The following is an 18,011-nucleotide window of genomic DNA, read 5'->3' as shown; positions in this document are numbered from 1 at the left end:
TTGGCCCACTCCTCCATAAAAATCTTCTCCAGATCTTTCAGGTTTCGAAAATGTTGCTGGGCAACATAGAGTTTCAGATCCCTCCAAAGATTTTCTATTGGGTTCTGGTCTAGAACCTGGCTAGGCCACTCCAGGAGCTCGAAATGCTTCTTATAGAACCACTGCTTATTTGTCTTGTCCCCTTTGCAGAAAAGCACCCCCAAAGTATGATGTTTCCACCTCTTTGCTTCATGGTTGGGAGGGGTTGTACTCATCCTCCTTCTTCCTCCACACACGAGGAGTGGAGTTGATGCTATAAAGTTCTATTTTGGTCTCATCTGACCACATAACCTTCTCCCATGCCTCTTCTGGAATATCCAGATGGTCATTGGCATTGGTTATCTTTAAATGGGCCAGGACATGTGCTGGCATGAGCAGGGGGACCTTGTGTGCCCTGCAGGATTTTAATCCATGGCGACGTATTGTTACTAATGGTAATCTTTGAGACTGTGGTCCCAGCTCTCTTCAGGTCATTAACCAGGTTCTCTCATTTAGTTCTGGGCTGATTTCTGATCTTTCTCAGACTCATCCTTACACTACGAGGCGAGATCTTGCATGCAGCCCCAGACCAAGTAAGATTGACAGTCATCTTTCCTGTGTTTCTTCCATTTTCTAATAATTGGGCCAAAAGTTGTTGCCTTCTCACCAAGCTGCTTGCCTATTGTCCTGTAATCCATCCCAGCCTTTTGCAGGTCTACAATTTTGTCCCTGGAGTCCTTAGACAGCTCTGTGGTCTTGGCCATTTTGGAGAGGTTGGAGTGTGATTGATTGAGTGTGTGGACAGGTGTCTTTTATATAGGTAACGAGTTCAAACAGGTGCAATGAATACAGGTAATGAGTGCAGAGTAGAAGGGCTTCTTAAAGAAAAAATAACAGGTCTGTAAGAGCCAGAATTCTTGCTGGTTGGTAGGTGATCAGATACTTATTTCATGCAATAAAATGCAATATAATTACTTTTACAGACAATTGGGCGCTGGTTGTTTTCAATTTGTAAATTTGCAATATAATTAGTTACAAATCATAAAATGTGTTTTTTCTGGATTTTTTTTTGTTGGGGGGGAGGGGATTCTGCCTGTCACAGTTGAAGTGTACCTACAATAAAAATTACAGACCTCTACATTCTTTGTAGGTGTGAAAACTTGCAAAATTGGCAGTGTATCAAATAGGTATTTTCCCCACTGTATCTGGGTTGTTTTTTGGTCATACATGCATATAAAGCCATCTCCCCTGGCAGTTGTAGTTCTCTGAACAGTACGTAGGGTATGTGCGCACGTTGCTTTTTACCTGCTTTTTACCTGCTTTTTTGCTGCTTTTTCTTCTGCGCTGTTTAATGCCAAAATGGATGTGTTCTTCTATTCAAGCAAAGTCTATGGGAATTTGGGTTTCTTGTTCACACTATGTTGTTCAAAATGCTGCCTTTTTGTGGCAGAACTTTGGTCAAAAACTCAGCTTTTCAAAGAAGCAACATTGTTTTTGCCATTTGGGTTTTGCACTGCAAAGCTGAGTTTTTGACCAAAGTTCTGCCACAAAAAGGCAGCATTTTGAACAACATAGTGTGAACAAGAAACCCAAATTCCCATAGACTTTGCTTGAATAGAAGAACACATCCATTTTGGCATTAAACAGCGCAGAAGAAAAAGCAAAAAAGCAGGTAAAAAGCAACGTGCGCACATACCCTAAATGTGTTGACAAGAAGCCCATGTCCTGGTGATCGGTGGTAATCACTGCAGTTGGAAACCCACCAATTATAAATGATCAGTAGTTTTAGGCTCTGAATACATAGGTCATAAGAACATATTCCTCTTACCTTTTCTCATACTATTTATGTCATATTGTCATAAGTAACATCTTGTAGTTTATATTTGCTTTTTTATACTTTTACTGTGATTTTTTTTTTCTTTCTTTGATTGTACAATAGTGGATCAGACTGAAGAAGATGAAAAGGCTGAAGATACAGATTGTGATGGTTCCTCCTTACCAGATGACTCTCCTGAGGTACAAAAATTTATGTGTTGGCATTAAAGAAAAAAAAACTGTCACCACGTCAAAAAGTGACCAGTTTTTGCTCTTAGTTTATTCCTGATGTTTCTCTGAGTATTTATTTTTTAAATCCGCTGTAGCTGTATAGTTCCAGATATTTGGGCCTCTTTATTTAGACTACATGGCAGATTACTCAGGAAAGCAGCAAAAATAAAATAAGAGCAAAAGTGGCCACTTTCGAGCTGGTGATTGGTTCTCTTGAAACACAGATCTCTTGCTGATCTATTGTGACCGTCCTATGAGTAAAGGGTGCTTAACACGCTGCGACATCGCTAACGATATATCGTCGGGGTCATGTCGTTAGTGATGCACATCCGGCGGCGTTAGCGACATCGCAGCGTGTGACACCAAGGAGCGACGAGCAACAAGCGCAAAAACGTGAAAAATCGTTGCTCGTTGACACGTCGCTTCTTTTCCAAATATCATTGCTGCTGCAGGTATGATGTTGTTCGTCGTTCCTGCGACAGCACACATCGCTATGTGTGACATCGCAGGAACGACGAACATCTCCTTACCTGCTTCCACCGGCAATGAGGAAGGAAGGAGGTGTGCGGCATGTTCCGGCCACTCATATCTGACCCTCCTCTGCTATTGGACGGCTGCCGTGTGACGTCGCTGTGACGCCTCAAGAACCGCCCCCCTTAGAAAGGAGGCAGATCGCCGGCCAGAGCGACGTCGCAGGGAAGGTAAGTCCGTGTGACGGGTGTTAGCGATATTGTGCGCCACGGGCAGCGATTTGCCCGTGATGCAAAACCAACGGGGGTGGGTACTCTTGCTAGCGATATTGGTACCAATATCAAAGCGTGTAAAGTACCCTTTACTGTGTTGTCAGACATAGTGTTCCTGTATATACAATGCTGCTGATCCTATACATTTATGTAAAGGTGTGCAGAGTCATTGGGTACTGTATAGTACATGTCTGGTTCTACTAAATTAAATGTATTAAGACTATAATCTTTATTTTGAGTTGATGTATGTGAATATTTATTGCAATTTGCACAGTATTAAATTAAGGCAAAACGACAAATAAATCATGCTAAGAATTTATCACCCCAAGCTATTAAATAGTATCAATTATAACATTTATGTTCTTTTCGTTGCCTTTTGTTTGTAGCCAGCCAAAGTAAATGACATACGATCTTACAGCAACAATAATGGGACTGAAAGGTAAGTAAGCAGATGTGTGAAAATTATAGCTATTCTTTTAAATCAATTTTTTTACTTGTTTTCCTTACTTAATCGTGCTGCCAACCAATGGGGGTCTAGACCCCCCCTTCCGATCGCTCAAAATACTGCTCCGATGTGTTCACGTCTTCCAGCAGCAGCAATCATATATTTCATCAGTGCATGCACAAAATGGTGGATGGGCTACTTTATTACAAACCAAAGTCAGTATATGGTGGCCATACATATGCAATAACTGGCAGCCAAGTTTGGAAACCGTGAAGGTAATATGCCCCTGCCAGACTGCGCTTTCACCATGAAAACATAATAATAATAAGATAAAGAAACGTCAGAAAATCTGTTCCCTGACATCTACTAACTGGAAAGAGTTGGAAGCCCCCCAAACCCAGACACAACAGATTGTTGTCTGATCCCACTGACATGAGTATGTTTGATTTGTGTTTTGTCCAATAAGTCAGGGCAGTTTAACTATTCCATAATACTACATCATGATCAAAGGGCTGCTTTTTCAATTCGTTGTTTTCCATTCATTTATTTTTCATCTCCTTTTATAGGGTGCTTTTCACGCTGCGACATCGCTAACAATATATCGTCGTGGTCACGTTGTTAGTGACGCACATCCGGAGCCGTTAGCGACATCACAGCGTGTGACACCAATGAGCGACGATCAACGAGCGCAAAATTGTGAAAAATCGTTGCTCGTTTTCACGTCATTCATTTCCTTAATATCGTTGCTGCTGCAGGTACAATGTTGTTTGTCGTTCCTGCGGCAGCACATATCGCTATGTGTGACACCACAGGAACGACGATCATCTCCTTCCCTGCGTTCAACGACAATGAGGAAGGAAGGAGGTGGGCGGCATGTTCCGGCCGCTTATCTCCTCCCCTCCTCTGCTATTGGGCGGCCGCTTAGTGACGTCGCTATGACACCGAACGCACCTCCCCCTTGAAGGAGGGATTGTTCGGCGGTCACAGCGACGTCGCTGACAAGGTATGTGCATGTGACGCTGCCGCAGCGATAATGTTCGCTACGGCAGCGATCACCAAATGTCGCACGAGCGACGGGGGCGGGTGCTATCGCGCACGACATCGCTAGCTATCGCTAGCGATGTTGCAGCGTGTAAAGCACCCTTAGGCTATGTGCGCACACTGCGTTTTTTTGACGCTGCGTTTTTCTGCATTATTGGCCGCTAAAAACGCACAAAAACGCACCTGCGTCGAAAAAACGCGGCAAAAAACGCACGCGTTTTGCCGCGATTTGGTGCGTTTTTTTGCTGCGTTTTGCTGCGTTTTTGCTCACTGCGTCCTTATGCGTTTTTTATCAGTGAACAAAAAAAAAAAGGTCTGATGTCATTTCCTTCTTCAATGTGTTCTTCATTCTCCACTAGTGTATGCAGAAGAGCAGACAGCTGCAGAACTACAAGGCTCAGCATGCTCCATCCAATAGTGTATGCAGGAGAGCAGACAGCAGCTGCAGAACTACAAGGCTCAGCATGCTCCATCCAGGACTGTATGCTTGAGGGAGAGTCAGGGGGAGCAGACCTACAAGGCTCAGCATCCTCCATCCAATAGTGTATGCAGGAGAGCAGACAGCAGCTGTCGAACTACAAGGCTCAGCATCCTCCTTCCAGGACTGTATGCAGGATTTCTTTGCCCCCCCAAACAAAAAAAATGACGTGGGCTTCGCCATATTTTTGTATGCTAGCCGGGAACAGCAGGCAGGTACGGGCTGCCCCCAACCCCCAGCTGCCTATTTGTACCCGGCTGGGAACCAAAAATATAGGGAAGCCCTTTTTTTTTAAATTATTTCATGAATTTCATGAAATAATTTAAAAAAAAAATGACGTGAGCTTCGCCCAATTTTTGAGTCCAGCCGGGTACAACTAGGCAGCTGGGGATTGGAATCCACAGTGCAGGGTGCCCATGCTTTCTGGGCACCCCCGCTGTGAATTGCAGTCCCGCAGCCACCCCAGAAAATGGCGCTTTCATAGAAGCGCCATCTTCTGGTGCTGTATCCAACTCTTCCAGCTGCCCTGATGCCGGGTGGCTCGCCGGGTAATAATGGGGTTAGGGCTAGCTGTATAGCTGGCCCTAAGCCCGAAATTCATGGTGTCACGCCAATATTAGACATGGCCACCATGAATTTCTAGTAAAGAAAAAAAAAAAACACAACACACAGAAAAATATTTTTATTAGAAATAAAACACAACACAATTAGTGACTCCATCTTTATTGAAATAAAGAACCCCCCCTCTGTAGTAATCCTGGGTCAGGGTCCCGCGCCGTCCAATCCGGATCCAATATCATCTGATCGGTTTGCTGGAAGGCAAAGCGATCAGATGATGTGTCAGGATCAAGTGCCTGAATCACATCACACATCAGCTGATTGTATAAAAGCCGTTTATACAATCAGCAGATGCATCGGTGCAAAAAAAAATAAAAAAAATAATACTCACTTATGTGCTGATTACCGGCAGCTCCTGCAGCGATGTGGCGGGAGTCTGATCCCGTCCGATCGCTGCAGCAGCTGCCGGTAATCAGGGATGAAGTCTACTGACGCATCCGCTGATACCGGCCGGGCGCCCGCGTCACCGCGATACTTACGATCACCTGATGCGTCAGGTGACTGCATCAGGTGATCCATCGCCAGGTCCTGCATCCATCGGAGGTTTCCCGGCCGTCTGCACACAGCCGGAGCGGGGGTGGCGATACCGTGAGAGGAGATGGGAGCGGACATGGCACCGGGACCCTGCAGACAGGTGAGTATAACTTTTTTTTTTTTTCCTACTGTTAACTTTTGTTTTCGCAGCCGCTTCCACCTCCCGCCCAGACATGGCGCCGCACGGCAGCATACATGCACAGGACGGGAGGTGGAAGCGACGGTGACGGTACTGGGAGGATTCACGCTTCTGTATATACTGACAGAAGGAATCCTCTTCCTGTACACGTCACTTTACTACCCACCTCCTGCGTTTATAGCTGCGTTTTTGGTCTTAGAAACGCACCAAAACGCAGCTATTTGCGTTTCTCATTGCGTCTTTCAACATCCCATTGAACTCAATGGATGAAAAGCGCAGTGAAAAACGCGAGAATAATTGACATGCTGCGTTTTTGTGGCACCACAAAAACGCAGCTGAAAAAAAACAGATGTGTGCGGACAGCAAAAATGAAAACTCATAGACTTTGCTGGGGAAGCAAAGTCCTGCAGTTTTGAGGCCAAAAACGCACCCGAAAAACGCGCAAAAACGCACTGTGCGCACATAGCCTTATGGCTAAAAATAAATAAAATCATGTTTACAAAAAAATAAAATACAAATGTGTGAACTTGGCCTTGAAGGATTATTTGAGCTTATCAAATAGGGTCTGACATGTCTCCTTCCTAAATGAGTTTACAGTGGATTGTTAAATACATAAAGTGCTTATTTAGTGGTTGACTTGCCATGCATTCCATTTTTTATGATGTATCAGACGTTAAATCTGATGTGAATCCACAGCACCATATGCAGTCACGACCATTTATAACATATATGGTTACACAGGGGGAGCTGTAGTGGAGAACTCTGTATCATCTTGACAGCTATGGCTCTGTAGTCATTATGACTTCTGTAGAGCACCATGTACGTGCTCACCTGCTACCCCTACATGTCACAGCAATAAGGCGTTAGGTGCAGTAAGCTATAGCTGAAAAAAAGGGCCTCCAACTAGCTTCTATGTGGCCCTGAGCATCCATATCCACACCTTTGGTATTGCAGAAAAACTGCACATGCAGCTAGAAGAAAGTGGTTCACCTGGTTGTCACACACGGTTCCACCTAATATTGTACTTTAGCTCAACTAAAACAGCATGGTATGTACAGTGGCTTGAAAAAGTATTCATAACCCATGAACTTTTCAACATTTTTTCACGTTACACCCACAAACTTAAATGTATTTTATTGGGATTTTTTGTGATCTACTAACACTAAGCACCAAGCATTTGTGAAGGGTAAAGGAAATGATACACTTTTTTCTAAATATTTAAAAAATATAAATTTAAATGGCGAACCAGTCCTGCCCCTCCCTCTATCGTATAAAATGTATAGTAGATGTTAAATTACGGTTGCAGATGTTATTGACAACTTGTACTGAAAGCTCTCAGGTGGACCCAAGCTATGTTTTATAGATTCTCCAATAAAATGGATAAGCTCCTAGCCCGAAAACTTAGGGATAGGGAAAGGACTAACTCTGTGTTTTATGTTAATGACCTCTCACCCAGATAGGGTTTATCAAGCTTGTCATAGTTATTATCAGTCACTATACGCCCACTATTAGCCCGAACTAATACCATTGACAGCTTCCTCAATACACTTAGACTCCCAGTTCTGTCCCCAAATTTTGCTGCGTCATTTCATGCTAGGATCACAGTTAAGAAACTAAAACCCAATAAGGCCCCTAGCTCGGATGGGCTTCCAGCCTCGTATTACAAAAAATTCCATCCCATCTTTAAGCCCCATATCCTTAAATTCTGTAATGAAATGCTCGCGGGTAAGGCGATGCCATCAGCATTTTTCCTGGCAAATATAATGGTCATCCCAAAACCAAAGACAAAGAATGGTTCCTCTTCAGGTTAAAAACTACAGACCTATCTCACTGTTGATCGTGGACCTGAAATTGTTCACCTCGATTCTAGCCGCCAAAATTAATAGGTGTCTACCAGCGCTTATCATCCCTGACCAGGTAGGCTTCATCCCATCCCGTCAGGCCCCCGACAATATTCGTAAAAACCTGAACATTATCGACCACGTTATTAAAGCTAAATCCCCACTACTCCTTCTCGCTCTTGATATAGAAAAAGCCTATAAAAAAAGCCTTTGGATACATACTATGGCCTTGTCTACTTAAAGTTCTAGATAGGCTGGGCTTTTCCACCCAATTGATCCAAGCCATAAACCTGTTATATAATAAGCCCACGGCCTACTTGAAAAACGTCCAACCACAGCCCCTCAACCAATTCTTATAGCCAGAGGCAGTAGACAAGGGTGTCCCTTATATCCAGCCCTATTCGCATTGGTAATGGAACTGCTTGCCCAGGCCATTAGAGCCATTCTGGACATTACAGGACAGGAAATTGGCCCCGACATCTACAAGCTAAGTCTCTTCAAAGTCTCTTCGCTGATGATTTAATGCTTACTATCACTAAGGCTAAGCTCACACTTCCGTTGTTTTGCATCAGTCACAATCCGTAGCCTTGAGGAATTACGGTATCCTGCAAAATATTTTGCAGGAATCCTGGTTTTCCCCATAGGCTTCTATTAGTGACGGATTGTGACTGATGATGCTGTGTTGCATCCGCTGCGTCGCGGTCAGTCGTTTTTTAACTGACCGCCGGGTGGGAGCAACGCAGCATGTAACGTTTTATGAGCAGCGCGATCCGTAGGATTTCGCTGCGCATGCGCTCTCTGGCTCCCCGCCCCTGTAACCAGGATAAACATCGGGTAACCAAGCAATGCGCTTTGGTTAGTTACCTGATATTTACAGTGGTTACGGGTGCAGGGAGCCCGCGCTAAGCTGGTATCCAAGATAAATATCGGGTAACCAAGCAAAAAGTGCTTTGCTTTTACCCGTTATTTACCCTGGATACAGTGTGCAAGGAGGCCGACACTTCACCACTTGGCTCCGTCCCCTCCCGTACTCCGCCCCCTGAACTCCGCCCCCCAAACTCCGCCCCCCGAACTTCGCCCCCCGCACACAACGGAGTCCGACAAAGAAATTATATTCTTTGTCACCGTTGTCTTCCGTTGTACAACGCATCAGTCACATGCGTCAAGCAACGCATGTGACTGATGCAAAACAACGGAAGTGTGAACTTAGCCTAACCCGCACACAACCTTACCAAATTTGTTCTCCCTCCACCGTCAGTTTGAATCTGTCTCAGGTCTCACAGTAAAACGGCAGCAGAAAAAAGGGGGAGGTGGGACTCAGCACCAATACTGTATAATAAAACTTGGAAACTTTATTTCATTCATTAAAATTGTCACAGGTTATCCAAAAAAGAACGCCATACAGCTTGCCACGCGGCTTAAGCCGCGTGGCAAGCTGTATGGCGTTCTTTTTTGGCCTCTCTCCCTAATTTTTCCCACTACTATAAGGCTGCTCAGCTTGTGCAACTCTCGACCCTCTCGATGTGTGAGTAGGCTTAACCTGGAAAATTCCTTGCTGGCTCCATATATGCTGAGTAGCCTTATGTGCATGATGGGCCCCCTGCCTCTTAGGATATTAGATTTTGCCCCCTTCTCCCATAACACTATCATGCTATGGAGGACTGCCCGGTTTCAATTTCAGCTTTAGTCAAACTCATCCCCCTTACTTAGACTCATCAACAGCCCTATGTTCCCCCCGGGGATGGGCGAGAGTAGATTTGTTTGGTGGAAGTGTATGGGCATTACACGGCTGGGTCACCTGGCCCCTCTCTTCAGCCTCTATACTAAGCAAGAGTTTGTGGCAAAGTTTTCTCCCCTGATTTCGGAGCATTTTAGAATTGAGCAGATATACCACTTTGTCTGTTCACTCCTGGGTGACCAGCAAACTCTCTCCCCAACAAGTTTTGTATTTATAACCCGGGGGGTAAAGGCTCCTTAATCTACTCTATACTAAATTGTCCGCCCCCTGACGTTAAATTAAAGATCATGGATCAATGGGGAGGCAGACCGGGGGTTCACAATGTCGTTGGATAGGTTGGTTGGCGGATGAAGCTATCACTAAGAGGAGCAATAAAGTGGCTCTAACAGAAACATCCATTAGGGTCTTTCACAGAGCCTATTATGTTCCTGCACGCCATATATCCCAATGCCTCGGACCGCTGTTTTAGAAGTTGTGGACAATTGGCAGACATATCCCATATTTGGTGGCTATGCCCGGTGGTAAGGGTGCTGTGGGGTGAGGTTGTCTCTCTAATGAATTCACTAGGCGGTAGTACCATAACCATTTCCCCGGAAATCCTACTTTTCGGCACTAAACCAGCTAGGACCCCTAATAAACTACATCGGCTACACATTTTTAACTCTCTTGCAACTAAGATATATTGCCAGTCGATGGAGATCTACAACCCTGTCAATCGCTATGGTTAAATGAGTGAACCTTATAATGATATATGAAAAAATTGAGACCACAAGAGGCCCAAGGTCATTCTGGAGGAACTGCAGAGATCCACAACTCCGGTGGGAGAATCTGTCCACAGGAAAACTATTTGTCTTATACACCACAAATCTGCCCTTTATGGAAGGGTGGAAAGAATTTTTTTTTTTTTTAAAGCAAGTCAAAAGAAATCCCATTTGCAGTTTGCAAAAAGCCTTGGAGGGGACACAGCTAGCATGTGGAAGAAGGTGAGACCAAAGTAGAACTTTTTCAGCTGAATGCAAAACGCTAAGTGTGGTGGAAAAATAACATTGCACATCACCCTGAAAATGCCATCTTCACTGTCAAACATTATGCTGTGGAGATGCTTTTCCTCAGCAGGAACAGTGAAAAGATATATGGAGCTAAATAGAGGGCAATCCTGGAAGAAAATCTTAGAAGACTGCAAAGACTTGAGACTGGGGCATAAGCTCACCTTCCAGCAGGACAATGACCCTAAACATACTGCCAGAGCTGCAATGGAATGGTTTAGATAAAAATATATTCCTGTGTGTGAATGCCCCAGTCACAGTGCCATTGAGAATCTGTGGCAAGACTTGAAAATTGCTGTTCACAGATGCCTCCATCCAATCTTACTGAGCTAAATCTAGTTTTCAACGAAGAATGGGGAAAAATTTCAGCCTATAGATGCTTAAAGCTGGTGGAGACAGACCCCAAAAGACTTGCAGCAGTAATTGCAGCAAAAGGTGGTCCTACAAAGTATTAGCTTAAGGAGGCTAAATACAAATGCGCATCACATTTTCGATTTATAAAATATTTAGAAAACAATGTGTCTTTTACACTTTACAAATCATTGCTACTTACTGTTGTTATATCATATAAAATCCCAAAACAATACCTTTTAAGTTTGTGGTTGCAACATGAAAAAAAATACAGAAAAGTTCCGGGAGTATGAATACTTTTTCCAGGCACTGTATATTTGTGAGTGAAATGGTTAGAATAAATAGTTATTGGTATATGCTGATATTTGCCCCCTTTATACTAGAAAGATGGATGAAACAGTGAAGGTAAAAACTGACAGACCATAAATCGATGAAAATGTGATTTAGCACAATGAGAAAATAAAAAAGGACGTCATGATTATGCATAAGACAGATTGCTATAGCAATTACTCATACATATATCTAACATATATAGAACATTTCTGTAATATGTACGGTACTCATTGTCAATAGTTCTGGATTTGTCCAAAATTATGTTCTGCATGTTGTATCTCTTCAGGTCACCACGACAGTCCAACACAGTAAAAAGAGGCAACGCTGAAACAAAGAATGATGACATGCAACTAGAATGCAGTTCTTTTGGTACATTTTTATTCTCCACTCCTCAAAGTATATTACATATATAATGTCTATGTGATTATGGCAGTGTGCAAGTGTAATAAAACAGTATACCAATGGATAAGTGATGTGTGATTTTCAAATGATTCCAAAGACCCATTATATTAATTCCACAATGTTCTTAAATGGGTTTTTTCCCTTATTGCATTTAACCAATGATTTTGTGTTTCTCTTATTACAGATTGCTTCAAAGTGACAAGTGAAAAACTGTCCTCACTGCCGTTAGTCCAGGTCCTACCATCGGGCCGGTACTCGGAAAATAAGTTAAAGATGGTCATACGTCAGATACATAGTATGCTTGAACAAGGTGTGCCAGCCAAGGAGTTTGAGGTAATGATCAGTATATGCTACATGTTCCTTCTATGGGAAAAATAATTGACGCAGAAACTAATAGAGGCAATTTGTCCATGGACACTCAATATCATCATATCAGGAATGCCACAGTATTATAAAGACCAGATAAATGTAGTGTTTGAGCACAGAAACCTGGATTTTTTCATCCATATCTGTCACTAAATAAGCTTTTAGAAAACCTTTTGACTTTTGGAAACTCTTTATAAATTTTCAGGTTTCTGCTGCAAGGCTCCGACCTATTGCAGGAAGAGGGCAATGTGCACAGGCTCTACTTCTGGAGCTATTCTACCGAGTACAGCCATGCACAGCTCTGATGTATGCGCTGCTAATCGTGTACATGACAAAGCTAAGAAGCTGCAAATGATTTCTCATTTATTGCTTATACATTTAGAATTTTGGGAATTCTCTTGTATAATTTTAGTAGTAACTTTATTATGTTTTAATTTTCTTAAATGTTCTGGTATATAACATAGTTTCCTATAACAAGAAAATAGAGATGAGTGGACTCGTGGAAGTTTGGGTTTGCTAAGTTCAGCCAGACTTTAGATAAAGGTCAGTTCGGAACCCAGACTTGACCAGAACGTGATCTCGGAGTTCAAACCCCATTCGAAGTCGTTGATTGGGCGGTTCGGCTTTTTCTTTTTACTCATATATAGTGAGCCATCAACAGAGCATTTCAGGGAGTAAGGAGGGTAGGTTTATTTTTTGGGATACACTACATCCCATAATGTTGTTTTTACCTCCAGTGAGAGCCATTCAAACACTGCAAGCGGCTCGCACTGGGCTGAGTACCGAGCATACCCAAGCACAGCGATTCTCACTTGAGTGGTTTCCATACATACAGCACCTAAAGTCCGAACTCGGACACTGATTTTTTTTTTTATTTTTATTTTTTTAAAAAGTACGGGTTTGCTCATCTCTACTATTCGGGTTTGCTCATATCTACCAGAAAATAGTTAATTTAACCTTCATGTTACATATCTACAGGATCTACAAGATTTAAAACCACTGGATGAATGCCTCATAGGACAATCTAAAGATAACAAAAAGAAAAACCGATACAAGAATATCCTTCCATGTAAGTCATTCCAGTGATTGATCCTCATTAATGTATGGCATAATACAACATTATACTGTATATGATGCAAGAAATAATCAAGCCCTTGTTCCAGTTTTTAAGGACTTCATACCTTCACAACCAAGGACGTACAAGTGATCGGATAGTGTAATCATAAAGTCCCCTAGGGGGACTAATAAAATCAGTAAAAAAAGAGTTAAAAATATTAAAAAATTTTTAAAAAAAGCTAATCTATCAAATCACCCCCCCCCTTTTGCCCCATTAAAAATAAAACAATAATAAAAAAATAAAATACACATATTTGGTATTGCCGCTTTCAGAAATGCTTGATCTATCAAAATATAAAATCATTTAATCTGATCGGTACACATCGTGGTGAGATCAAAATTCCAAACGACAAAATTACATTTTTTGTTCACCGCAAAATTGCATTGAAATGTTGAGATCAAAACATCGCTTCTACGCATAAAATGGTAGAATTAAAAAGTCAGCTCATGATCCAAAAATATGCGAATACTGAGCCCCAGACCCCAAAAAATGAGAACGCTACAGTCTCGGAAAATTGCGCGAAAAGCGCCATTTGTTTTGACAAGTTTCTAAATTTTTATTCGCCACTTAGATAAAAATAAAACAATATATGTTTGGTAACTACAAACTCATACTGCTCTAAGGTATCATACTTACATAGTTTTACCATATAGCGAACATGTCGAATAAAAAAAAAAAAATTGTGCAATTGCACTTTTTTTCCAATTTCGCTGCTCTTGGAATTTTTTCCCCGTTTTCCAGTGCAATATGGGGCAGAATGAAGGATGTCGTTCAAAAGTACAACTTGTCCTGCAAAAAATAAGCCTTCATATGGCTGTATTGATAGAAATAAAAATGTTATGGTTCTTTGAAGAAGGGGAGGAAAAATCAAAAGCACAAAATTGCCCAGGGGTGAAGGGGTTAAACTGGCTATTAAGCCTTTCTAACAGTACACACAGAAAACTACTTATCACTGTAAGGCTACTTTCACACATCCGGTTTGAGCCCTGCGGCTCAATCCGGCTGTGAAAACTATGCAACGGATGCGGTGAAAACACCGCATCCTTTGCATCAGTTTTTACATGCGGCCGGTCCGGTTTTTTCCGGTTGCGGCATGCTACTGAGCATGCGCAGTGGAAAATACCGCATGCGGCGACCGGATGCGGTTTTTTCCGCATCGCGCCGCATCCGGCCTCCATAGGGATGCATTGAAAAATGCGCCGCAGCGGCCGGATGCGGCGCGATGCGGTGTTTTTTGCCGGAGCAAAAAACGTTGCAGGGTACGTTCGATCCGGCCGCCGCATCGGCTAAATCTGCCGCATGCGGCAAAAACCGGACCGAACGCAAGCCCCTACGGCACAATGCGGCACTAATGTAAGTCAATGCAAAAAAAAACCGCAATCGGCGTTACAAAAGCCGGTTGCGGTTTTTCTGCAGAACGCCGTATTGTGCCGCAGAGCAAAAATCCGGATGTGTGAAAGTACCCTAAGTAACCACGAACTACCATTTTGGGTAATTTGCTTATATTGACTATTGTTACAGATGACTCTACCCGAGTGCCACTTGGATCAGAGGATGGCTACATCAATGCAAGTTTTATCAAGATGCCAGTGGGCAATGATGAATTCCCATACATTGCCTGCCAGGGACCTCTTCCAAGTACAGTTGCAGATTTTTGGCAGATGGTGTGGGAGCAGAACTCCACTGTAATTGCCATGATGACCCAGGAAATTGAAGGTGGGAAAATAAAGTGTCAGCGATATTGGCCGGAAGAGCTACACAGACCTGTCCGGATAACCAATGAACTTCAGCTTACCCTAGTGCAAACCCAGCAGCTGGAAAGTTTTGTCCTGCGAGTTGTGGAATTACAAGAACTTCAGGTGAGCATTTGAGTCATGACAAGTTCCAATCTGGGGTATTGAAAGCACCACTCCAGCATTTTGTTGGGGTTTTTTTTGTGCTAGAGTGGTGCTTTTAAACTAAGGTCCTTGTGCCTACTCTTATACTTCCCCTTCGGTGTCTTCAACTTTGACCGATGCCACTCTGGTCCCACGGCGCCATCTTGTGACCGCAACTTATGACTGGCTGGAAGAGCCAGAACTAGACTCTCATAGGCTTTCATGGAGCAAGCCGGAGGTCACAAACTGACGGAGATTGACAGGAACTGTGTCAATAACAGCTTAAGATGCCAGAGGGTGAGTATAACAGGGGCAGAAGACTTAGATTTAAAGCAGCACTCTAGTGCTGAAATGAAAAAAGCACACTGGAGTGGTGCTTTAAATGACCGCCAATAATACAAACTAAGAATAAAAGTGAAAATGAAATAAACTTACCCACACTGTATGTTAGTCTGCCGGAGAAACCTCACAGCAGTCTACTCCACTGGATAATATAATGGGGAAACTGCATAAAATTCACCTATTTTATCTGTAATCTGCAGTATTACCGAAACTGGTAAATGGCGCATGCAAATCTAAAATTCCCTAAAAGGTGAGGGCAAAATCACCAAGAAAAGAAATAGTGACAGAAACAAAATTTATAATTAAAATATCTTAACAGTGCATATAAAACCATAGATGCTGCAGGGAAACTGAGGGCAAAGTGTAAAAAAATAACCATATCAATTGAGTGGCTATATATATATATATATATATATATATATATATATATATATATATATATATATATGGATGGGGTATTAGATTAAATATAAACTGTACTGGTGCAAGATGTACTATATCTCTAACAAATCCAATATTATACAAACGACCCCTTACACAGACCTCAAATGATACCAGCAGATACCTAGAGAAAGCGGTGTGCCGCTGACCCCGACACACATTTTGTCCCCTAGTGACTTCCTCAGGGGATATTTACAATATTTGGCTTTTTTTCAGAATTGCTATTCTGACTGTGTAAGGGGTCTCTTGTACATTACATGTTGCACTAGTACACTGTATATTTAATATATCTATATATATAATTGCCTTATTCTGTCTGTCTGTCTGTCTGTCTGTCTTGCTCCAAAATTGTGTCCTTACGGTGACACAAAGCTGATTGGCCGCTGGGCTCGCCATGGCCCCACCCCCCCGCACGGATTGGCCGCTCGCCTCGGCTCCGCCCCCCCACGGATTGGTCGCTTGCCTCGGCCTGGCCCCGCCCTCCGCATGGATTGGCCGCTCACCCCGGCCCTCCGCACGCATCGCCAGACATAACCTTGCGCTGCTGGGATCGTGACGGAGCCGGTGTACGCAAGTAACCATTATACACATCGGGTGACTAAGGTCCCTTAATTACCCGATGTGTATCATAGTTACCAGTGTACACCGGCTCCGTCACGATCCCAGCAGCGCCAGACATAACCTTGCGATGCTGGGATCTTGACGGAGCCGGTGAACGCTGGTAACCATTATACACATCGGGTAACTAAGGTCCCTTAGTTACCCGATGTGTATCATAGTTACCAGTGTACACCGGCTCCGTCAGGATCCCAGCAGCGCCAGACATAACCTTGCGATGCTGGGATCTTGACGGAGCCGGTGAACGCTGGTAACCATTATACACATCGGGTAACTAAGGTCCCTTAGTTACCCGATGTGTATCATAGTTACCAGCGTACACCGGCTCCCGGTACACATGTGCAGGGAGCCGGCATTATACTCCTCTCCCCCCAGGACTACTCCTCCTATTATAGTCCTCCTATTATACTCCTCTCTGAGTATAATAGGAGAACTATTATAACATGGGGGATGGAGCACGATGGGGTGCGCAGCATGGGGGATATATCACGATGGGGGGTGCGCAGCATGGGGGATGTAGCACGATGGAGAGTGCGCAGCATGGGGGATGGAGCAAAATGGGGAGTGCGCAGCATGGAGGATGGAGCACGATGGGGAGTGCGCAGCATGGGGGATGGAGCACGATAGGGAGTGCGCAGCATGGGGGATGGAGCACGATGGGGGGTGTGCAGCATGGGGGAAGGAGCACGATGGGGAGTGCGCAGCATGGGGGATGGAGCACGATGGGGGGTGCGCAGCATCGGGGATGGAGCACGATGGGGAATGCGCAGCATAGGGGATGGAGCACGATGGGGGGTGGGCAGCATGGGGGATGGAGCACGATGGGGGGTGCGCAGCATGGGGGATAGGGCACGATGGGGGGTGCGCAGCATGGGGGATAGAGCACGATGGGAGGTGCACACCTCCCCCCAACACACACACACACAACACACCACACACACACTGGGAACCACAAACACCGCCATACACAGACACCCACACACAAAGACAACGCCGCACACACACACAACACCCAACACACAAACACCGCGGCATACATAAATATACGCACATACCGCACAACACACACATTGCACAAAACATACCTCCCCCCAAAACACACCACACCCACACAAACCGCGCAACACACACACAACGCTACAGACACACAGCGCTCCACAAACAACGCAACACACATACAACACCGCTCTCACCCCCCGCCACACCCAGACAACACCCAGAACATGTACAGCGCCCTACACAAACACTTGGTAACTACACACAACAACATCTATATATATATATATATATATATATATAACAAAAATCATACATGAACTACACAATACGTAAATTCTAGAATACCCGATGCGTAGAATCGGGCCACCTTCTAGTGTGTGTGTATATGTGTATATATATATATATATATATATATATATATATATATATATATATATTTATTTATATATATACTGTATATTATATACTGCTCTGGCAA

The 18,011-nt window shown here is 43.7% G+C and overlaps 1 protein-coding gene across 4 annotated transcripts in view; it reads left to right on the top strand.

Annotated features, from left to right (window-relative positions):
- Nucleotides 1–18,011, top strand: part of PTPN13 (protein tyrosine phosphatase non-receptor type 13) — a 427,557-nt gene that overhangs the window by 392,519 nt on the left and 17,027 nt on the right. For all 4 annotated transcript variants that reach the window (XM_075351805.1, XM_075351812.1, XM_075351792.1 and 1 more), the window contains 6 exons: nt 1,958–2,034; nt 3,194–3,246; nt 11,658–11,740; nt 11,958–12,106; nt 13,118–13,208; nt 14,778–15,115. In XM_075351805.1, the coding sequence (XP_075207920.1) occupies nt 1,958–2,034; nt 3,194–3,246; nt 11,658–11,740; nt 11,958–12,106; nt 13,118–13,208; nt 14,778–15,115 (791 nt within the window). The remainder of the gene's footprint in view (nt 1–1,957; nt 2,035–3,193; nt 3,247–11,657; nt 11,741–11,957; nt 12,107–13,117; nt 13,209–14,777; nt 15,116–18,011) is intronic.

This window comes from Anomaloglossus baeobatrachus, chromosome 1 (assembly GCF_048569485.1).
Source record: "Anomaloglossus baeobatrachus isolate aAnoBae1 chromosome 1, aAnoBae1.hap1, whole genome shotgun sequence".
In the NCBI taxonomy this organism is placed as follows: Eukaryota; Metazoa; Chordata; class Amphibia; order Anura; family Aromobatidae; genus Anomaloglossus; species Anomaloglossus baeobatrachus.
Note: the sequence above shows the minus strand (reverse complement) of the source record. Positions and strands in the feature narration are given on the sequence as shown.